We start from the raw sequence: 25,069 nt of genomic DNA, 5'->3' as shown, positions 1-25,069 counted from the left end.
TTTTAGCCAGGGCGTTTATTTAACTAGACCTCAAAGAAGACGGGGTGTTAATTGGAAGCCGGCTTAATTGTAGAGCGGCTGTTATTTCTGAAATGTCAAAACTCATTATATTTTACAACTTTGTTTTTTTTCTTGAATAATAATTGGAGTGCATATGAAAGTGGAAAAAGATCATGTGTTCATTCATTCATTAACAAGTGCACAACACAGCAGCAGAACCAATGTTGTAATAGCAATAGGGAACACTGCTGTGTTCGTTGTAAACAATAGTGGCACGCGTGAGTTTTAAACCAACTTCTGATTGGCACCATTTTAAAGCACATGCTCATGACGTGTCTTATGGAGTTGATAAAAGCTACATCAGGAGGTTGCCTACAGCCACAGCTGTTAATGGCAATGTTTTTTCAGCTGCACTAATTAGAGATCCTGGCGGTTATTTACTTTTGTAGGCCACGCACCTGGCGACTATGGGAGACGTGATTGAATGGAGGTCCCGATAGGTAGAACCCGAGTTTTAAGGAGTGGGGGATCAAAGGTCATATTGTTACATATTTGTTTTGTGAGAATGCTTAGTGGGTGGTTCCGTGAAGCAGACCGTAACCACGCGTCGTAAACCTGGACCCGACTCCACTGACCCCAAGCTGAACCCGTCTGGGGGGGAGCATGTCGGGTGAGGTCATCCGTGGGCGTATTTGACAAGGTTGGGTTTGTTTTCCACTGGCGAGGGCGTTACGGAGTAAACAGTATGTTGGTTATATTCATGAGCTGGTAACATTTCCGTAGGCTGAATAATATACAAGCTTGGAGTATAAATAGTAGGCAACTACACCAAAAAAAAAAAAAAAACTACTCAGAGGAAGAAAAAAAACAATTGACCACAGATCCACTTGCAAGCCAGCGTTACGTAAGGAGAAAGAAATGTGAGTCCTGGAATGAAAAGTGAGGGTGAAAATCCAGTATACTTTTTGGATTCTTCTCGATCTAATAAGCATTATGGGTATGAAAAAAGAGTGTTCCCTCCCTGATGGGCCTGAACGTGACTCAGCCTCTGAAAGAAAGGCCTCACTGTTAGGATCAACACTGTGACACCCCTCCCACATTTGGAACACTGCGACTCCCCCATGTCACATGCTTTGCATTAGGACAAAGGTCGTTATTTCTTTTATTATCCTATGTGGAAAGATTGAAGAAAAAAACTTTAGTTCGCGATGCGTTCAGGGTCAGACTTGTATTGCAGAGGGTCCAGTGCGAAAGAACGACAGACACAGCGAGCTGCCGGCCACTGGGAGTCCTATTGCTGAGAGAGAGGACCAGGAAATTGAGCCCATATGATGTTTTTTCCACTGTCACAAAGGAGATTAGGAGGCAGGGGTGGGGGGGCAAGACTGCTACAATATCAGGGGGCGTGATAGAAAACAGGAGGAAACAAGAGGAGGAGCAACAAAAGTGACGTGGCCGCGATCCTGGTCTCTCTGTGTTCGTTCTTCTGTTCATGGGTTTGTAAATACGCGCGCGGGGGGTAGGGGGGGGGGGGGGGGGCAGTGAGCTAGTCAGTGAGATCCCCACCTGGGAACACACACTGCCCCACCGGACTGGGTCGTCGCTCAAGTGTATGTCTGCATCAACCTGTCTCGAGACAACAGATGGAAGTTTGCTCTTGGCTAATCTGACGTATTTACGTACCGTCTGTATGTTCATTTATATTTACTTTCCCTATTTTCAATCAATACAAATGGAAAAGGAAAGAGATGATGAAATCTTGCAAGTGCCACTGATGCAATTTTCCATCTTCTGTCCATGTTTTGTTTTTGTCCTCGCAACAATCCTATTGATTTTAGATAGGTATGCAACCTAGGATTTTTAAAAGTATCTGGGGTGAAAGATTAAATGCGTATAGGTTCCTTCAAACCTGTCTAACAGTCCCACTTTTCAATTCATCCTTCATCCAGAGGAAGACAAACTACTGGATGTAACACAGGGAGAGGAGATGACATATGAGTGACGTTGTTGTCATCGTTATGGGCCCGTACGTCACGTATTTCTGTTTTCCTTAAAGGTTTTCACGTAGTCACAGCAAGAATCCTGTTAAGGAACTAGCAGTAATGTTTTGTTCCAACTCACAAATTGAAATTGATCTTCAAACTTTATAGGTCAACATCTCTATGTCATCATAACAATGGTACGTATTTTGAAAACCAGCAGGGGAGAAACTACAGTAGGGGTGACAGGAGGTGATGTGTGGATGATGCTGTTCTCGTGGGCCAATATGTCTTCTTTCTGTGCTTTCCTTAATCATTTGCATACAGTCATAGCAAGAATCCTATTTATTTTCAAACATATGCAACCTAAGGTGCTTGAAGTAGCTAGCGGTTAAAGAGCACAGCAGCATAATCTGTTTTAACAGCCACAATTTTCAAATAAATCCTAATACTTTCTAGAATTTGTGGTCTGTGTCAGGGGTCTTAAGCCCAATTTACCTGGGGCTGCTGGAGGTAGGGTCTGGCTGAGGCTGGGCCGCATGAAGTATTGGGAGTAGGATTGGGAATCCCACGGTACCTCAAGATACGGTACGATACACGATGCATGGCTCACGATAGTGAGTGATAGGGTGAACCAATTAAATAAATAATTTTATAGTTTGTATTTTGTTGCATTCGGTTGGGATAGGCTCCATCTTACCCATGACCCTAATGAGGACAAGCAGTACAGAAAATGGGAGGATTTTTTTTTTTTTACCATATTTTAACCAGAATACAAACAGAAATGCTGCAAAAAGAATGATACTGTTTTAGTGCAACACAAGTGTAAACAGGATTTTAGTTTAGGTGTCTGACAAACAGTAAAGCTAGCTAACAGTAAACTCATTCAGAAAACATATGTCATGTCTCTCAAGTAGGTCAACTTTTAAAGTGGAAGCATTTAAAAAAATAAATATTTAGTGTGGTATGGTAGTAATGATGTATTCACTGGAAAGAGACAGAGACTGACCGGATAAGCTTGAAGAGCAGGACAGTGTAAAATGTGAACTAAACACATGTCTCTTGATTGAACAGCACAACATTTAGCATTTGAATAGAAAAATGAAAAATTGTCCCCCCTGTTGTCGCTACATTCACCCCCTCTGTCTCGTTGACTCTTTTTCTCTATCCCCTCCTGCTCTGATCCGGCCTCTCCAAATTTGCATTTGCATTGCAACATCAAATAAAGTCAAATACAAACTGTGTAACAGGAGAAGAGTAGAAATCTGTTCAGCTTCAACAATACTATTTGTCCTATTAGCTGGACAGGACAAGGAAAAAAAACCCCAAAAGAACCGAAAAATGAACATTTGTGTGACATAAGGAGGTGGTTGTGCAAGTCTGTCGTGTTGCCCTTGTGTTGTATTTTCATTAGACACTTCTTCCAGACTGCAAAGTCCTTATCCAGCGTTGTCTCGTCCACGCTATAAAAGCCAAAGTGAGTGTACATTTCCAAAGTGCTTTGTTATACAGCAAGAATGCTATTTATTTTTACTTATATCCACTCACAAATGCCTGAAGAAGCTATGGTTAAAATGTTAAAGTGGTACACTTTACACTCTCAACCAAATCAAAACGTTCAGGGATTGTGTGGATTGTGCTGTCATTGTAAGGACAATTTTATTTTGAAAGCCGTGAATATGGGCCGTCATGTGTCTAATTAATATCTCCGTCTCTCCTCCCACAGTCACCCAAAGTGCGTCCTTATTCCGCGATGGACGGTGTGCCCTTCTTCCTCAGTAGAGTTAAAGCGGAACCTCCGGAAGACCTCCTTGCTCACGACCTGCACTTCCACACACAGACCGAGCCGGTGGACCTGTCAATCAACAAGCCACGCCCCTCTTCTTCCTCCCACATCATGTCATCCTCCCCGAGGAGATCTGCCTTTTCACCATCCTCTTTATCATCCTCTTCCTCTTCGTCGCCGTCGGTCATCACTTCGGCCTCCTCGTTGCTCTCGCCAGGCCCTCTGGTGGCGCCCGGTGGCGGGATGAGAGGTCAGCCATATTTGCACATCCTGCACTCTGTGCCGCCCCCTCCGTCCAGCCCGCTGGGCCTGCAGGGCGTGGGCAAGCTGGGCAGCCACGTGCACCGCATCCCCGTGGTGGTGCAGTCGCTGCCCCTCATGTACACCACGGCCGTGAGATCGCCCTCCAGCCTCAACAATGCCATCATGCTACCTCTGCTCGACGACACCAAGAACCAGGGCAAAGGTATGTTCCATTTCTGTGGTTATCATCACATGTTGCACGAGTTCAAGTTCCGGTTCTATAGTTATCATCACGTGTCACAATGGGTTTCATTTCTGGTTCAATGGTTATCGTCAAGTACCATGAGTTTAATTTCTGGTTCTATGGTTGTTTTCGCATCTCACAATGAGTTTAATTTCTGGTCCTATGGTTAATTCGAAGAGTTCCATTTCCGGTTCTATTGTCACATCGCAAGTCAAGTCAAGTTCCATTTACGGTTTTATGATTTTCACCACGTGTCGGGATGAGTTCCATTTCCAGTGCAATTGTCAAAGTCGCGTCAAGTTCCACTTCTGGTTCGATCGTTATCATCACATGTCGCGATGAGTTCCTTTCCGGTTACATTGCTGCGTTACACATTGTGACTAGTTTTATTTCTGGTTCTATGCTTGTCATCGCGTTCCACAACTTTAAATTGTGTACTCTTACTTGTACAGTGTTCCTATGGTGGCGGAGATTAAATGTGTGGTTGTATGGTTATCACGGGCCGCACGTTGGCCAAGTAGTTAGCATGTTGGCCACCCAGTCAAGATATCGGGAACATCTGGGTTTGAATGTTCGTGTGGAGTTTGCATGTTCGGGGGGGGCAACGTGATTTTTCATGGGACACAGATTTCCTGGCTGCACCCCTGCTACTGGCGACATGATATGAAAAATAGGAACCATAAAATCACCTTAATTTAGACAAAAACATATTTTACTTACTTTTTCAAGAGAACATATATCACTCGCGACACTTATAGACGATGAGACGTCTTCTTTAATGGGACTTTGAGTGTGAAAGTGCATTGGTGGAGCTCCAGCAGGACTTCCAGCTAAGTGTGAGAGCAGTCTGCGAACCCGCTGTCTTCCACTGCTGAGAAAGGCTGGTCATCTCGTCCGATGAATTAAATAATTTTTCAGGTTATTTGCTTAGCCTGCTGACTGTCACGCACATACGAGCGAGTGTTGTTCACATGGCTGCGTTAGCTGCCGTTTGACTGATAATCACACGGTGAGCCTCGAAAACTCACCATACTACGTCAAGTGTTTGTTCTTCAAATGCCGTATTATACTAAAGCTTTTTAACATGCTAACCCCGCAAGATAGTTTTCATAGCATGTGTTGTCAGGTAAGTTCCACTAGTTCAGACATGATTGTTTTTGTTTTGGCACGCCTGCAAGTTTAATAACAGTAGGAGGAGCATTCCTTCTGTAGACCACCCCTCTGCCCAGGCCAATACATAAAAATGGGCATGAAATGCCTCCCAGTGTCATCATACTGTTCCTGGTAGTCTTCATTGTGGACGGAATTCTTCCATGTAACACAACATGAGCTTTCGCTTTATGCTGCGCTCTTCTCCAGTAACATGTACTGTAGCTATCGAGCTGTGTGTCAGACAGACGGCATGTTAAGTCCACACTTAATGTCCTTCCCCTCCTGCTCAGGCTTGACCAAGTCGCCCATAAACATGGCACACACTTTGTGGTGGCGGAGCAAGCAAATAGCACAGACGCAAGGTACAATCAGGGACATCGAGTCATTACATTATTGTTTTTTTGTTTTTTTTTACAAAGACCGGCGACGGTGGTTGTGACCCACAAGTTGAGAATCACTGCTTTAGATGCACACTGAGCTCAAGTTTCACGAGATTTGGTTTTGTTTGACTTTCAGGGCATTTTTTTAAACAGCAAATTGAGGTTCCACTGTGTTGTCAGTCAAAAAAGTAAAGTAAAAATGTAAAGACATTTTGTCTGTATGGAGAAGCAAACCTTTGCAGCACTTCTACTGTCAGGGTGTGACTGCTTCTCTCTCCTGGGTGGGGTTTTTACTGCCAACCGACAGGGAGGGAACCTACAGAGGCTGCTCTTGTCTACCTCCTGCACCGTATACACAGAGTGTTGTTTATTCATTTCATTAGAAGGACGTTGCTTGTTGTCACGTCCTGTAAGGATGGACATTTAGGCTGCATGTATATGCCAGTACGTGTAATTGGTGTAAGGCGGGGTCGTCCTCAGAGATACTTGTTTTCTAATTTCTTGTGGTGGTAAAAAAAAATAGGACAGGAAAAAGAAGACTTGCATAACAGGGTGTGGATATGAAGATGGGTGGCACTTAAACAAACATATGCTGTGTCCGACATGAGCACTTCCCACTTCTCACATAAGAGAGACTGTGATGCATTTTGGCGCTTTTAATAGGAACAGTGTGATGTGATTACGCTCAACAGTCACTTCATGAGGGAAATTGCACAATCCTATACTATATAATAGAGCTGCATCAACAATTTTACATTTATAATGATAATAATGCTTAGTTCTGATTGACACTGTCTGAGAGATATTCATTTCACATATTGTTCTTGTATACAGTATATACTGAGAACTAGTTCTATTATTTTCACCAGCCCATTTAGCTAAATAAAATAACTAACACGGAATTGAAACACTTCACAGCATAGTTCCGCTGCTAATACACTGCAAATCACTTCCATTATATTGGAACATTATAATGCTACATAATAATAATACGGTGAAATCTCAAAGGTAGAATAAAATCTGTCATGGGACACAAGTTGACCCCACATTTGTTCAAATTTCAAATGTATTGTAAAATGTATGTGTAAAAATAACATTAGGAAAGTGTAAAATAAGTTAGCTATGTAGAAACAATAAATAACGTGCCTTAACTTTCATGGTACAAGGTGAGTCATGTCGCACATGCACCTCATGCATCACATTTTTTCAACATTTTTGCTAGTTTTGTAATGGTAATGGTTTCATTTTATTTGAACATGCATACGAGTTACAATGCAATACATCACATAGTTTTGTAAGTGTAAAAAGAAGTGAATAAGTCTCTAAAAATGTGAAAAAAGAACATCTGGTATTAATAGCTGTGGCTGTAGGCAATGTCCTGATGTGTTTTTTTGTTAACACCACAAGATGGCAGTGGCTGCATTTATAAGCATCAAGTGCAGCCTATCTACCTCTGCGTGCACTTTAAAAAAATCAGTGTGAAACTCATGCACTATTATTATTATTATTATTATTATTATTAGTAGTAGTAGTAGTAGTAGTAGTAGTAGTAGTAGTAGTAGTAGTAGTAGTAGTAGTATTAACCGTGGTTAAGTTCTTTTTACACTAATGTGGCAGGTATGTCGTAAGACAAAAATCAGATGCCTGCAGCACATCTGTGACACGGCTCACAATAACTTTTTCATTGTCTAACAGAGTAAGAATCTAACGTAATATATAACTGGTATATGTCATTTATAAAGTATCATATAATATCATGGTACTCAAAAATATGAATTGTTACTTTGATTTCAGATAAAAGCAAAACACACATGAATGAGGGTCACGCAAAGTACGCTGCTATCTTACGAGTTTCGGAGTTTTGGCGCGACTATTTCCCCGAAAATTTGGTTGGAATTGGGAAGCATTAGGGACAGTCAATCATTATTATCTCTGTAAAGGCAGATTTTCTTTCTGACCGTGTACCTAATAAAATGAATCAGCTCGTGAATGAGTCATGTGACCTGTCACCTAAAGTTCACGACCACGTTTGAGTCACTTTAAAGCCAACGAGATGAAGAAGAAGAGCGCACTAATGCGCGAATGAAAAGCTGTCAACAGCACAGATACAAAAACACTTTGAACACACTCACATCCACACGCCCACGAGCGCACGCGCGCGCACACACACGCACACACAGGTCGACGATCCTCTTTAAGAGAGGGCGGATACACTTCCTTTCACTGCTGCCTCCCCGGTCTCCGGCAGCAGGTTGCCATGGAAACAGGGCATGACTGGATACAACAGGAGAGTGAAAGAAAAAGAAAGACAAATTCGGTGCTCTGCCCACCTCTCCAGCAGTCCTCCTTTGTGTCCCCTCTCAGCAGCAAACCATGCATTTCTAACTAATTACACTCCCTAATTGCAGCCTTTCCATAGGGCAGGCAAGATGGTGACCCCCTCCTCCCAAGCATGTCATCCACATGCAGAATAAGTAGACAGGTTTGAAAGCGGTCAAGTAATAATATCGCTGCTGCTTAACATGAAGCCATCATGGCGCCACAGATTTTTCATAGCTTTGAAATTCATATGAATTTCATATTGGAGATGGACAACAAGGATGGAAAATATGTATGTGCGCCATAGTAGAGTTCACAATGACTAATAATAATGAATATTTCATCACAGGACCGTGTCGTACATGGCTTGTGTCACTGATTTTCAATGTTTGCAACGTAGCAGCTTGAGAAAAATCAAGTCTGCTAACTTCAGCTTTCATAAACCCTCCAATTAATGCCACTATTCAATTAACCGCCAGGACAATAAAAACACTGGTATTAACAGCTGTGGCTGTAGGCAACGTCCAGAGTTTTTTAACACCAGAAGGTGGCAGTAGTTGCATTTTAAGTATCAATAAACATAACACATACGGAACAATATGACCGTTGATTCCTGACCTCTTAAAACCTCTATTCAATTAACTGCAGAGTAGGCCTGTCACGATAATCAATAAATCAATTAATCGGAAATAAAAACAAAGTCAAACAAAGCATGTGTGTTTGTTTTCCTCTCTCTCCTGTCTCTTTACCACACGGGGGGGCACGCCATGGCATGTCCGACACAACATAGTTCTCCTCCCATTCTGTGTGGAAGTGGTAAGGTTTTGGCTTCTTACTTTGTCCTACTTCCCCACTCCGTTAGAAACACTTAAGTTTAGAATAAGTACATTGGAGAGGCTAACTAATTAGCTTGGTAGCTCTATGCTAGCAGCGGCCGCCTGTTATGTTAAGAAGAACAGACTATTAGCGTTAATGAAAGCGTTTCAGTTATTAGCATGGGTTTTTATGCTTTAGCAAAGGCGACCAAATGCACGCTCCCACTCACAATGTACACATTCAGAAAGCTATTAATGCTCTATTGTAGTTGAAGTAGTTTGCAGAGGTGAAGAACTACTCTGCATCATACTGAGAGCTGTTTCTAATATTGCGGATACCTTATTCAGTGACGTGAGAGGGCATCCAGCTCTGAGAATGATGCAGCGCAGCACTACAAGCACAAAAAACATGTTGTTAAATGAACACAAAACAGCGCCACACCGAAGCATTGTGTGTCTTAACCACTTTGTCCTCAACAGCGCACACGGAGCCCAACGGCCTGTCGCCACGGCAGATCAAAAGCGACAGCGATGACGATGACCTGCCGAATGTGACGTTGGACAGCGTCAACGAGACCGGCTCCACTGCACTGTCTATAGCCCGTGCCGTACAAGAGTGAGTATTCACTAGCTTTACGTACGCAAATGTACAGCAGATGATCACCATTTTGTCTTTTTGCTGGGTTTTATGCTCATTTTATTGGTTTTATGGACTTTTTAAAAGTCAAACACTATAAAAGTTCAATCAAGGCTGAATTTGAACAACAACAAAAAATACAAACAATAAAAGAAACATGAAATCACAATAATATAAATAGTAGTTTTATTGTTTGTTTTTTTTAAAGTCACACACTTTTAAAGTTACACACACACACACACAAAATAAAAAAAAAAAATGCAATAAAAATACAAGAAAAACAATAATGCAAATTTCTGTGGTTTAAGTCACACGCTACTTTGGCCTTAAAAGTTGAACAAAACAAGTAAATATCTAACAATAAAAGAAAAATAAAATAAGAATAATAATGCAAATTTTAGTGGTTTTATTGGGATTATTTTAGGTCACATGCTGGCCTTAAAACCTCAATCAAGGCTAAAGTAAACCTACTAAATAATGGTAATTTTAGTTATTTATTTAAGTCACACTCTACATTGCCCTTAAAAGTTCAATTAAAGCTAAAATCTCACAAATAATTAAAGAAATAAAAATAGAATTAGAAAAATGTGAATTTGTTGTATTAATTAACTCTGCCTTGGCCTTAAAGGTGTGACAGCTATCTGGGAAGTGGGATAGATGTATGGAAAATGAATGTGTCTCAGGCAAATGTATTAGTTTAACATCATGCGTGTTATCGAAGATATGTACAACTGCAATTCATTAAACGTTTGTAATATTTACACAGTCATGAGTGATGCATTGCACCATTAAAAGCACTTATACAGCAACAGGAGTATAGATAAAATGCTGAAATGTTTATATACAGTAGCTGTCATATGGCTTGTGCAGGTGTACACTTTTAAAAGGTCTGTAAACTTAAATTAGAATTCCAGTTTCAAGTTGAATAAAAGAAGACTATAAATGTAAGGAAATAACATTTATGTGAACAGAGAGGTCATCATGTTCCTCCTTGTAAACTGGCCTGAATGTGTGTGTGTGTGTGTGTGTGTGTGTGTGTGTGTGTGGGGCGGTGTTTGTCATTCTACATATACAGTCTGCATGTTTTACGCCCCGTTTGGCCTCCGGGCATGGCAACCCCAGTGGTGCCAGCCCATCTGTGTTGATTGAAAAGACTTCCCTCTTCAGTGGATGACAGTATCTTCATCACAAGCAGGAAATCAGGAGCAGGGGAGCTTTTTGGCTCAGCTCTGTTGCATATAGACAGTCACCACCAGAAGCATTCTAACGGTACTGTCTGTGTAGCTTCACGGTACATCTGTACATCAATACACTGTGTGCACAATTATTAGGCAAATCGGTATTTTGACCATATTGTCATTTGTATGCATATTTTCCAACCCCAAGCTGAATAAACCTGAATGCCTGACGGGTTTAAGCGTACCAGGTGATGTGCATGTGTGGACCGAGGGAGGGTGTGGCCTTAGGAGATCAACACCCTTTTTTAGGTGGGCACAATTATTAGGCAGCTTCTTTCCCTCTGGCAAAATGGGCCAGAAAAAGAGATTGAACAGACTCTGAGAAGTCAAGAACTGTAAAACATCTTTCATGGGGATGCAGCACTCTTGAAATTGCTGAAATTGCCAAGATGTTAGGACGTGACCACAGAACCATTAAATGTTTTGTTGCAAGTGCACAAAAGGGTCGCAAGAAATGTGTCAAGAGAAAAACATGCAAATTAACTGCCAAATATTTGAGAAAAATCAAAGGTGAAGCTCCCAGGAACCAATTATCCTCCAGTGCTGTCATATTCCAGAACTGTAATCTACCTGGAGTGTCCAGAAGTACGGTACCTGGTGTTCAGTGCTCAGAGACATGGCCAAGGCAAGAAAGGCTGAAACCCGACCACCACTGAACAAGACACACAAGTTGAAAGGCTATGACTTGGCCAAGAAATACATGAAGACAGATTTTTCAAAAGTTTTGTGGACTGATGAGATGACCAGAGGGATGGGCCCGTGGCTGCTATCAGCAATGGGCAGGGAGCGCCACTCCTACTCGGTACTGGTAAGGGCTGGAATTATTAAAAGATGAGCTTGTTGGGCCTTTTCAGGTGGCCAGGTGGAAGATGGACTCAAACTCAACCCGCAAACCCACTGCCACTTTTTCCACACAGTGGTAGAGGGAAAAGTGTGCATCTTTCAAGAAGACCGTTTATGCAGGACAATGCTCCATCTCATACATCCAAGTACGTACTTCACTGCCTGGTCTTATAAAAATTATTACATGACCTCCTTGCTCACCTGACCCAAACCCTATTGAGTACTTGTGGGCCCTTAAACGTAAGATTTACATTGAAGAAAAAAGGTACACCTTTATGAACAGTGTCTGGAAGGCTTTGGTTGCTGCTGCTGCACAAAAACTTGATGGTGAAATGATCAAGAAACTGACAGACTCGACTCCATGGATGGAAGGCTTTTCCATGTTATTGAAAAGAAGGGTGACTATATTGGTCACTGATTTATTTTTGGAAATAAAGTTTGTGTTGTTTGTATATCATTTGACTTAAAAAAATTAGAATAAAGTAGTGAGATGGGAATATTTTGTTTTTTCTTTGAGTTGCCTAATAATTGTACACACAGAGATGTTCTCAACAAAAGCCAAAACCTCACTTTCACTTCCTTAAATATTCAAGTTTTATTAACATTTTGGATTGACCAAGAGCACTGTTATTGTTAAATAATAAAACTAATAATCAATAATGGCCGCCTGGTGGTCTAGTGGTTAGCACGTTGGCCAATACAGGAACAGTCTGGAGATCAGGAAGACCTGGGTTCGATTCTCCCCTGGGCATTTCTGTGTGGAGTTTGCATGTTCTCCCCGTGTGCGTGTGGGTTTTCTTCCTCCCACATTCCCAAAAATAAACATGCAGGTGAGGTTAATTGGCGTGTGAATGGTTGTTTGTCTATGTTGGCTGGCGACCAGTCCAGGGTGTACCCCGCCTGTCGCCCGAAGTCAGCTGGGATAGGCTCCAGCATGCCCCCGCGACCCTAATGAGGATGAAGCGGTATAGAAAATGGATGGATGGATGGATAATCAATAATGCAAATTGCCTAGTAATTGTGCATGTAAGTGTATAGTAAGATATTAGATGTACGACATGTAAATGATCTTGACAATCAGCACACACTTACATGGAGCCCAGGAAACATCAGGAATGTTTTTTTTTAATGGCTTGTGTGTGTTAAAAGTGTTAGTGTACACCCGCACGTCTCCTGCTACACAAGACGAAACCAACACCCGTGAGTCAATAACTTCATGCTATGTTGTTAAATAAGGTTTAAAAACATGACATAACGTTGCACATTTCTTATGATACAAACCAAAACGCTTTTTTGTAGTTGAAAATTTCCGCTCTCGTTGGAGTTTTGCATCATGGGCAGTTGTGCAGATTAGATCATGATGTAATCTACCCCACACCCCATGCGACACAGTGCCACAGATAGATTGCAGTCCTGAGGGAAACACTTCACAGTAGCCTTGTTTTTATGCCAGTCAATTGGCTTCAGAACCGAGCGTTCCGGATGAATTTCTGCAAAGTAGGACTCCTGATATATAAATCCAATATTTTCTTAGGTCGAGTATAGAAAACCTTCTAAGTACGGTTTTTGACATTATTGGAGCCCCCAGGCATGAAATAACAACCCTATAGTCACCTTTACACTCGTATTATCCAATATAGTAGACCAGTGGTTCCCAAACTTTTTAGTCGTGTACGACTTCAAACATTTGACCTGAAGCCATGCACCCCCTAGTCCTGCACAATTAAAAAATAAACCTTTTTATCTTAATTAACTTGAAATGGTTCATACATTTTATAGTAATTTGGGGTTAAAAATGTGTATTTTGCATGGTCACCTTTAGTCATCCTACATATCTTATTCCAGTCTGATGTTGGCATCCTTGAATGAGTTGAATTTGAGCTTCACTTTTGTCAACTCTCGATGGCTATGGTTTAAGTCTGCATATTCATTTACCAAGGGGCAAAGTTTAATGATGATGATAAAGCAGTATCCGAAGTACATAAATACATACAACTAACGAAAATGACAAAGCTTCGTTTCCAGGGCAATCCCCACTAATACTGACCGCTGCACAGTGCTGGGATCGGAACACCAATATAAATGAAATATCCCAAGATTAGACAAACTTACTTAGTTGTACATACATATACTGCACACAGAGCAATGAACACCTTCATATTGTCTCCTTTCTGCTCCGTTCTCCTTTCACCGTGAGGCTTTATGTGTGATGGTGTGCGGTGCTTTAAAGACGACCATCTACATCTACTATCCTATGATACAATATACTGTATTGTTGTGTGAAAAGGTGTTTGCCCCCTTCCTGATTTCTGATTTTTTGGCATGTTTGTCACACAAACTAATTTAAATATTAGTCAATGAGAAAACAACTGGAAACAAAATTTCGTTTTTAAATGAAACGTTTTATTATTAAGGGGAAAAAAAAATACCAACCTACATGGCCCTCTGTGAAAAAGTGATTGCCCCCTTGTTAAAACATAACTTAACTGAGATTAATTGAGATCTATCAGTCTGGAAAAGGTTATAAAGCCATTTCTAAAGCTTTTTGCCTCCAGTGAACCACAGTGAGAGCCATTATCCACTAATGGCAAAAACATGGGACAGGTGAACCTTCCCAGGAGTGGCCGGCCAACCTAAATTACCCCAAGAGCGCAGAAATGACTCATCCAAGAAGTCACAAAAGACCCCACAACAACATCAAAAGAGCTGCAGGGCTCACTTGCCTCAGTTAAGGTCAGTGTTCATGACTTCATCATAAGAAAGACACGATAGCAAAAACGGCCTGCATGGCAGAGTTCCAAGACAAAAACCAGTGCGGAACAAAAAGAACATTAAGGCTCGTCTCAGTTTTGCCAGAAAACATCTAGATGATCCTCAAGACCTTTGTGAAAATACTCTTAGGTCTGACAAGACAAAAGTTGAACATCTGGCATAAAAGTAATGCCGCATTTCAGAAAAAGAGCATCATACCAACAGTAAAATATGGTGGTGGTAGTGTGATGGTCTGGATTTTTGGCTGCTTCCGGACCCGAAAGACTTGCTGTGATAAATGGAACCATGAATTCTGCTGTCTACCAAAAAATCCTGAAGGAGAATGTCCGGCCATCTGGTCGTGACCTCAAGATGAAACCAACTTGGGTTCTGCAGCAGGATAATGATCCAAAACACACCAGCAAGTCCACCTCTGAATGGCTGAAGAAAAACAAAATGAAGACTTTGGAGTGGCCTAGTCAAAGTCCTGACCTGAATCCTGTTGAGATGCTGTGGCATGACCTTAAAAAGGGGCTTCATGCTGGAAAACCCTCCAATGTGGCTGAATTACAACAATTCTGCAAAGATGAGTGGGACAAAATTCCTCCACAGCGCTGTAAGAGACTCATTGCAAGTTATCGCAAGCGCTTGATTGCAGTTGTTGCTGCTAAGGGGGGGCCCAACCAGTTATTAGGTGTAGGGGGCAATCACTTTTTCACACAGGGCCATGTAGGTTTGGATTTATTTTATCCCTTAATAAGACAAACAAACAAAGACAAACAAAAGCAAAAAAAAAATAGGAACTCACGAAGGGGGACAAACATTTTTTCACACCACTGTAATATTGATACAACAGCTAGCATACAGAAATATAGTGGTTCAAAATCAATACATTAATTTGATCAAGTGTATGTTTGTGCTAGCAAGGGGGTTTTAGGTTTAGCCTGCACATAAACCACTGATTCATCCTTTCAGTACACAATAGTGGAATAGTGGACAAACACAGCTAATTAGCATTAAGGCACACAAAACTGGGTGCTGGCAGTAGGGCTTGCTAAACACACTTTTACACTGTCAAGGCAAGATACTACAGTATATGATACATCGCTGTATTGCTGTTGGTAGCGAGTGTAAGTGTTGTTTTTGTGATGCAAGTCGTGTACACATCTGCTGCTGCTGTTGAGGTAAAAGAGGACGGTGTCAGTTGATGTTTGAGGAACACAGTCAGAGGAGAACAGAGGCTGGCAGGAACCAAGGCTTTCACTGGAGATAAATCAGCAGCCAGGCTTAGCAACCCACATGTACTCACTCCCCCTGTGGGCAAAAGTGCATGGCTGCTTGTGCGTGCACGCCTCCGAGTATGAGACCTCAGGTGCCTCTCCTGCCCTAACACATGTTCCTGGGCAGTGGACACTACAGCAGCAGAAGGAGGTCAGCCATTGTCCACAGGAACACACACGGGCTCCAGTGGAAAAACAAAGACGTCTGTCTCCAGTTACACGATGCGTTATGCGACAGTTGACATCTGCACGCCGACTTTTTGGATGCGCTTTTGTTTGTTTTGCCAAAAGAGCCAAATGCATTTCATGTGATGGTCCACTTTACACAAACATCACCCAGAGCCTCACAGAGGAGAGGTGTAAGCAATATGACGTGGTGGGGGTGGAGACTGCTCCTTTCATTCCAGGTATCCATATATGAATAATGATTGAAATGACAGCCAGGGGTTTCTTCTGAAACCATCTCCATGTTCATGTGTTGCCCAAGGGACCAGCAGGCTGTTGTAGGAGGACACGAGTGTGTAAGAGGAGAGTGAGGTGACAAAGTGGACAGGTATATCATATCATATGTCGTTTTTGCAGTACAGTAATCCCTCGTTTATCGCGGTTTATGGCTCCGGACCTGACTTAAGTGAATTTTCGCAAAGTAGAATTCCTTACTTCTAAATGGAATATTTTTGTGGTTAGAGCATTGAAAACATGCTTACGACCGTCTAAACATGGTTGTTAACATTCTCAAGGCATTGAATCCATCGCAACTGGACTCTTCAGGTTATCTGAGAAGACAGTTCGCCTCTCATCCGAGCAGCCTTCATCAGTTCATGATCAAAGACTCGGTGGCACACACCAGTCAGACTTGATAGGACAGCTCTAGTCTGAGAGGTTGGTGCAAGATCCAGTCTCTTTATCCTGTAAAGGAGGAGGCAGGTCCAGACAGGAATGGTTTGGCTTTTTAGTGGTGTCATGATGAGCATTGGTGGTGTACTTGCTCATCCCTACTATCCGTATCTGTATTTGTATCAGTTCACCCATCTAAATGATCTGCATCCGTATCTGTACTCGCAGTAGGTGGAGCATAAACCGGAAGTGGGCGTGGCTTAACAGGAAATTGACGAGGCCTTCAATCTGTACATTATTTATGTCTGAAATTGACATGGATTGATCAGAAGTTGCTATATTTATTGTTTATTATTCAGCTGTATGTGTGCTGTGTATGGGTGTAAGTCATCTGTAAGACTTTGTTATTTCATTCTTTTTTCATGATCTGTGTGAAGTTGGTGATTCATGCAAACATCCAGTGATGGCAAACAGGGAAATAATCTGTCAGCCTCGTTCACTGTATTTTTATCAAAAGCACCGCGTTCAGTACAACGAGCAAAGTTTTCCAACTGAATTGACTTTATATCGCCAGCCGAGTTAGAAGCAAACAGACTCTGTCTTCATCTTCTTCTTGGTGGTCTAAGCAGGAACAAGGTAGCACGTCATATTGCTAAGTTAAAGAAGCCCCACACTGTCGGAGAGGAACTTACCTTATCTGCAGCTATGGATATGGTGAGAGACGTGCTTGATTCATCCGCAGCGGAAAACTATACCTCTATACCTCTATCAAGTAGCACTATAAGTCAGTGAATGGAAGATATGTTGGATGACATCAAACAGACCACAGCCCTCATGAAGGCATGTGGTCATTTTGCATTGCAGATGGACGAATCTACAGACATAAACGACACCGTTTTGCTGGTATACGTACAAGTTGTGTGGGACCGGGGCGTACAGGAACAATTTCTCTGCACACAAGAGCTTGTGTATAAGGAGGGAAGGTGGGTCCCGACGCCATTATCAGCTGAGAACCACTGATATACAGGATCTTTGACCAGCACTCTGTCCTTAAAACAGCAGAGCGCTCCTGTCGTATAGAGCAGGGGTTCTCAAATGGTCTCAACGTGGGACCGACATTTTCCAGTAGTCGTTAAGTCACGTTGTTGGTTTTATTACAGTGATAGTGATGTCGGCAATATGATTACAGTTATTACAATTGTGTGCTTTACAGTTCTCTTCACAAAAATGTTTATTAATTTGATTTTACTATTACCACTAATATCTATGACTGTTTCAAATCAGTACTGTATTATCACAGACATTTGCTGATGTGGTCCTGTTTGTTTCTGTTGTTTTCACTTAATGGGATCCACCTGTGCCGCCTACAAAGGCCGCTATTAAAACTCCTCCAAAAACCTCTACTAAGGTTTTATTCTTTTTTATATACGTGCTATAACCATGTAGTAACAGGTACATTCGTGATAACATGTAATATGCAAGTATTTTGCGTATTTTTGGCTATTTTAAGCATTGCCGGAACTTCCTTCCTCAGCACATTGATTTCACATACTGTAGCAATATAGAAACAAACGCCTACACGGGGGTTAACTTTTTTCCAAACTCTGAAATAAAAACACAGCAGCAGTGGCGGCAGCGCCAGTATGTAGCGTTACATTTTTTGTAGTGGTCTGAGGCGACACTGGCACGCTACGGCCGCGTCTGTGGTGAAGCTAGTCGCTAGCCGGCTAGCAGCTAGCCGTCGTGTTCTGGCTAAGTGTCAATGTGCCAGTAACGTAGTTCGATCGGTTAACAATGTTAATAATAATAATAACAGCCACTGTAGCTTGGTTATATGCAAGTCACATTACATGTAAATGGAGCGTTGTTGGCACTTTTTGGAGTCTTTTTCAGAAGGCTTTATATACGGAGGAAGTGGTTCCTATACGTGCAGTAATGAATGTTTTTATATCTTCAGAATGCACAGAAAGACAACGACGTGTTCATGTCTTACATAAGGATTATGGATGATGGGCGACATTTTTTTAAAAGTGCAGTATTTGCTCATGTCGTGAAGAGGATCTTTCACACATACTACAGTAGGTACTTAAAAGAGAAGAACACTTCTGTCATATAGAGCTGTGATCCCCAACCACTGTGCTGGGGGCACATTAAACCAGCAACCTGCCATATAGAGCAGCGGTTTGACTGCGGGGCCCACCATCACCCTTCAATGACAAGCGGTGACCCCAACTGTATACATTTTTGAACGTAAACTTCTCAAATATCTCATTTAATTAGTACATTTCTTTATTTGAATTTCAAATGTAAAAAGACTATTTGCGACAGTTACGAGGCTGCCTAGAGCTTTTGAACATGTAGCAAGCATTATATTCCCTCTTCCTTCTGCGAGCATGTAAGCTGCGCCCCAGGAAACACAAAGCACAGGAGCCTTTGCTAAGGGCCGGCGGTGTCATTTTGAGCCAGTTGCAAACAGTCACAGTTGCTGAAAACACATTACAGTGCAGTTTGAATATGAGGTAGCGCAATATAACACTGTCTCATGATCGGCTCAGCAACAGTAGCTTTTATCCACAAGTTAAGAAACAACAAAAGTTTGTGTAAAGGTTTTGCCAGGTTTGCTTTAAGCCAGGGTGGCTGTGTTGTGGCCACAGAACAGTGGAAACTTGAAAGTAGTGTTGGTTTTACAGTCATATCCTCCTGCCAGGTACTACAATGGCTTATGGGAGGCCAATCTAGGGCACACTTTCACAGATCCTTTCCTGTTTTCTCAATAAAGCCGCAATTAGATTCAGCGTGAGAACCCGAGCTGAACAGTTCGTTGTTAGTATGACCCGGTTTCCTTTGAGAACTTTGGAAAAACAACGCATACGCTATTGTGTTGATATTGAGGGGTTCAAACATCTACACACACGTATTATGATCACTCTCTTTATTGTGGCGTATAAAGAGAGAAAACAGGAAGTAAAAGAGAGGACAGCAATGTGAAAAATGTTTCAAAGCGGTACTTCCTCTTTTTATTTATTTTCATTTTTATTTGCAGCTTTGCAGAGACGCAAATAACAGCCAGACGCTTTGGCGCAGTCACATGAGAAGTAGCGCAAATTGATGATCGCACTGCAGCTACATTAACACAAAGATGCTTTTTATTGCCGTAAACATTTCGCTAATGCAAAGTAATTGATTTATTAACCAATAGCTTGCTTTTGTATTGAAGTGTGACTCATGTTCAGAAAAGATGTTATCGGCACTATTTCAATTTCTTCATTCAGTGTTATTGTTTTCCTCCCTGTGTTCTCCGCTGGCTGATAAAGACCTTGAACGTTAACTGTAAAATTACGATTCAATTAAATCAGCAATTTGTCCCATATTATAGTATTTTCCATCAGTTTTAAACAAGGTCCAGAAAAAGTGTATTGTAAGCGTGTTGTCAAAAATGTCGCCTTGGTGCTGGAATGGAGACAGCTTAAAAGTGCTTTTCGTAAGCCCTACTAGGAATGTGCCATTTTGTGCGTCTGTAGCTTTAATGCTAATGAGCTGTGTTTGTCCACACCTGTTTCTGACAGCTTGTGTCGCCAAGAACTGCTATTGTGTACTTCATCCGCTTTTTACATACACACTGTAACTCTGCACTTGTCCAACATAATAGATGCCACGCAGCAACATAACATTAAGGAGTGGGACAGGAGGACACTAGCCTAGCTATGTGAACCTACCGTGCTAACATTAAACTCACATTTTAACAGCGACATCGTGCTAGGTTAGCCTATTCACTGAAGAAAAACAAAATGGTGACATGTGAGGGAGAGGATTGATTTTTCTCATGTTTGGTGATCTATAAACAGGCTCTAGGAGCACATATTACTGTCACTTTTGCCTCACATAATTAAAATATAGTGTATGTTACATTTCTGGTATACAGGTGAATCTAGAAAGTGAAAGTCTATTTTGCCTCAGATTGCAATCAGCAGGTGACATTTCTGCATGCAGCACGCTTGATGAGTTTGACAAAAGTGTGTCGTGGTAAAAAAGGCAGACAGCAGACAGGAAGCATCTCTATGGTACAGACAGTTCATGAAAGGAGCTGTCTGGCAGCCCGACCCTTTGCAAGGCAATCGTGATGTGTCAGTTGCAAACGAATCGGCTGTAAGAGCCGGCTCTTTGAAATGAACGAAAGGAGCCGGTTCGCGTCGTTGGGAGCCATTTGGGAGACGATTGTTTTTTTTCCTCATCTTGTTTTCTATTAAAGGCGAATGTCACTGGTCAAGATGCGTGGCGGCATCTCTGTGTCCACACTGAGCAGGGGGAGGGGCGGGGTTAAACACGCTGTGGTGCTCTTAGAGCCGATTCGTCCGTGAGAAAGTTGCATGAAGAGATTTGATGCATTTTGACCTAATTTCTCTATTGAGATGAGTCTTTCTTTTTGTATGATTCCATATTCATTGAGCTATAAATGTGAATTTAAACTTTTTTTTTTTTTTCAAAATGGCGCCGCAGTGCCTTTCATGCAGTTCTGTGTAGTCTCTTTCTTTTTCTCCTCTTTTAAGTATCTGTTCTATCCTATGGATATGGACGCATCCACGTCGAGAGTTGTCTATTCTAGCACAGTTTTACGTGCCAGGATGAAATGGAGGATAGAATGTGAATGTGAATTTCTCTTGGAGATCAATAAAGTAACTATTCTATCCTAAATAAATCAGGTCAGATAATAAACATTTGATATCATGTATTTTTACATTAGTAATTCATTTTACACAATACACATAATTTGCTCATAAATTCATTTAAAAGAGGACAAAAAAATCTGAGGAGCCAAAAGAGCCAGCTCTTTTTAGCCAAAAGAACCGATTCTATAAAAAATGCTGAACTTTCCATCACTACAACACAACTGTTGAGCTTCCTCTTCCTGTCGCACAGCCTTCTTCTTCTGTCACTTCCTGTGTTGCCTTTTAACACGTGGGTTGACATCCGCATCAGCATGTGCTATAAAACCACATATTAGCACTCTCGACATGACCTTTACCAATTAATTGTGATCGGGTGTGACAAATGACATCATCGGATGTGATATCGACCACTTATCTGCGAAGGAAATGCCACTCTGACATTTATTGATGACAGGAACAAAGCGGCAGTCGTTAACCTCATTGGACTGCGTTGAGAAATAAAACACTCTACATGTTGATTGATGACAGTATGAGAGCAATGAGAGTACCAGACCTCATACAGCTACAGCCTGTCTTATACTGCCACCTGCTGGCAATATTGCACACATTTATACAATGTGTGTTCTAGTCCTTTAACAGTATTTGCTATTCATTCACTGTAATATCGATTTTTTTTTACTGTATTTATTATTTACAGTATCTATTGTAGCAATTTTTTATATGTGGTTACATTGTATATATATTTCTATTTATATATTTTAATCTTGTTTCTTTTTTTAAGAATTCGGTGCAATATTGATATTTCTTCTTAGCTTATTTTACCTGAATGTTTTTTGTTAATGTTATTTTTTTTTTAATGTTTGTAAATGTAAATGTAAAAAATGTTTTTGTTTTATTTCATTATTTGTTACTATTAGTAGCTATTTTTTTTTAAAATTGTATTTAATTTTTGTAGGACTATTTTTGAAGTAATTAAATGATTTTTTTTAATGATCAAGTTTTATTGATTATTATACCCTATTTATTATTGACTGTATTATTTGTTAATAGTATATTTTACCTTGAATCTTTAAATACTCTATTACCTATCATTTAGTTGAACAATTATTTTTTTTCTAAAGTATTTTAATATTTAATTTCATTCTGTCACTATAATTTTAATATTTCTTTTTAATAACATTTAACCTGATTAAAAATTATTAATTGGATAATTTTGAAACATTTTATTTCTACTTTTCTACAAATATTATATATCAGTAACAAAAATATTAGATTTTGAATTTTTACCTGATTTTATCCTGCAACAAAGTGTGATTTCTAGATATGTATTAGGGGTGTACAGATTCGGTTCGTATCACGATTCATGGTTGCCGATACAATTCCGAGGACGATATTGGTTCATTTAGAACGATACGATCCAAAACGATTCAGTAACTTCTAATCGATTCAGTAACCTTTTAGCCAAAAATTCAACCAGTTTTCCTGTGAAATAAATACCTGGATACTGGACAGTGCAGGTGAAGTTTCCTCGTTTCTCTACCCCAAGTATTAAAGAAGTTAGAGCAAATGTCTTTGCGGGAAATAGTGCCATCTTTATCATTAAACATGCTGAGAAACACACATCCACATGAAGCCTGCCTCGCTTAAATCCAATGTCTTATTTCCTTGTATCGACTTAATCGATTGATTACCTTTTAAACGATGTTAGATCGGTATATGTTGTCCTGAATAGAAACTTTGCTGGACACAGATCGATGTAGTTGGATCATAGCAATATAAATCAATGTATTGATGAATCATTACACCCCTAATATATACATGCAGTATACACACACACACACACACACACACATTTTAGACCAGTTGAAACATTGCAAGAATTTACATTTTGCAATGTTGGAACTTAAGGAGGTTCTAAGTCGAATGCAAAAAGAAAAAATGGGAGAGACAAAAAATGTTCTGAGTCAGCAATTTATTGCAAACAAGCATGAAAGTAAAATAGGTTGTCCATCAGCTGATCAAAAGGACCACTGCCTTTAAAAGCCGAAATCTTGGCAAAAATGTGGATTCAGTGTCATTTTCTGTCAAGTATTCACGCTGTTGTGGTCTCTTGACGGAAAAGGCAAAAAAGCTTTCTCTCTTTGAGTGCAGATTGTTGAGCTGCGTAAGCAAGGCCTCTTGTCGCGTGCAATAGCTGCTGAGGTTGAACATAGTACAGACAGTCATTTGAAACTTCTTCAAACATTCCTGAGGGTTATGGAACAAAAAAGTCAAGTGGTAGACCCAAAAAAATGTCACCGGCCAGAGGATGCGATTGGCTGGGATGATTTCCGGAGCAAATGAAGGTTGTTCCTGGTGGTGAGTGCCGTCCAATGACTTCAATCGACTTTCATCTACTTTATCGCCACAAAATTGCCTGTTTGGAATTTGCACGAGAGCACCAAACATGGGACATCGAAAGGTGGAAGAAAATGTTATTCTGCTTCTTGTAACCATGACAGTCCTGATGGCTTCCAACGTTACTGGCATGACAAGGAGATCCCACCTGAGATGTTTTCCACACAGCCCAGTGGAGGAGGCCCCAACATGGTCTACGGTGCTTTTTCCTTCAGTGGAGCTTCAGGTTGTGCAGGGGCGTCAAACGGCAGCTGGCTGTGTGGAGATGTTGCAGGGGGCATCCCTCATGACTGAAGGCCCTCGACTGTGTGGTCATTTCAACAGGACTACGCTGCAGTTCACAATGCCCGCCTCACAAAGGACTTCTTCCAGACGAACAACCTCACTCTGTTGGACCATCCTGCGTGTTCCCCAACATATGGGGATGGATGGCAAAGGACGTTTACATAAATGGACACCAGTTCCAGACAGTGGATGCCCTCCATGAAGCCATCTTCACCACCTGGAGCAACATTCCCACTAGCCTCCTGGAAACACTGGCATCAGGCATGCCCCAACCTTTTATGGAGGCCATTAAAAAGAATGGCGCATGTTCAGGGTTTTTTGGAGCTATGGTCTTAAACTTTTGATCAGTTGGTAAACAGCCTATTTCATTTTAATGATTCGTTACAATAAATTGCTTACTCCAAATTGATTTTGTCTCACTCTCATTTCTTCTTTTTGCATTTTGAAGTTCTACTTAGAACCTCCTTAAGATCCAACAGTGCAAAATGTACATTCTTGCCATTTTTCAGCTGCTCTTAAAATGTTAATCAGGAGTGTGGCGTCTGTATATGTGTGTGTGTGTGTGTGTGTGTGTGTGTGTGTGCATATGTGTATGTATATACATATATATATATATATATATATATATATAAACACATACACAGTCATGGTAAAAATGATAAGACCACCCTTTCTTCAGTTTATTGATCCATTTTAATGCCTGGTACAACTAAAGGCATATTTGTTTGAACAAATATAATGATGATAACAAATATAGCTCATAAGAGTTTAATTGAAGAGCTGATATCTAACAACTTCCATGGTTTTCTTGATAATAACCAAAATCACTTAAGTTCTTCCATGAATAGCTATAGCATTCTACTGCCAAAAAATGCAACTCTCATGAGTTTCCAGTAAGCCATAGTTTCCTTCTTGTTTCTGTTTTATGCCACAGCTCCATGTCACCGTTCAGTATTGACAGCATACGGCGCCCGCGGAGGTCAGAGTCGCCTGATTCGAAAAAGAGGCGAATCCACAGATGCGACTTCGAGGGCTGCAATAAGGTTTACACCAAAAGCTCCCATTTAAAAGCACATCGGAGGACACACACAGGTCAGTGGCTTTCACATGCCAACATATACAGCTTCAGTCAAAAGTTTGGAGACACCCGCCCCTTTGATGGCGTGTGTGCGCGTGTGGCTTTCTCCAAACTCATGAGCGGTACTGTGTATTATAA

The 25,069-nt window shown here is 41.0% G+C and overlaps 1 protein-coding gene across 3 annotated transcripts in view; it reads left to right on the top strand.

Annotated features, from left to right (window-relative positions):
- Positions 1–25,069, top strand: part of klf12b (Kruppel-like factor 12b) — a 137,713-nt gene that overhangs the window by 32,728 nt on the left and 79,916 nt on the right. For 2 of the 3 annotated variants that reach the window (XM_054786881.1, XM_054786882.1), the window contains exons 3-6: positions 3,394–3,456; positions 3,706–4,231; positions 9,399–9,534; positions 24,788–24,945. In XM_054786881.1, coding sequence (XP_054642856.1) covers positions 3,394–3,456; positions 3,706–4,231; positions 9,399–9,534; positions 24,788–24,945 — 883 coding nt within the window. The remainder of the gene's footprint in view (positions 1–3,393; positions 3,457–3,705; positions 4,232–9,398; positions 9,535–24,787; positions 24,946–25,069) is intronic. The other variant, XM_054786883.1, reaches the window with a different exon arrangement.

Source organism: Dunckerocampus dactyliophorus, chromosome 9, assembly GCF_027744805.1.
Source record: "Dunckerocampus dactyliophorus isolate RoL2022-P2 chromosome 9, RoL_Ddac_1.1, whole genome shotgun sequence".
Taxonomy (NCBI): Eukaryota; Metazoa; Chordata; class Actinopteri; order Syngnathiformes; family Syngnathidae; genus Dunckerocampus; species Dunckerocampus dactyliophorus.
The sequence above is the reverse complement of the archived record's forward strand: the minus strand, read 5'-3'. Positions and strand labels throughout refer to the sequence as shown.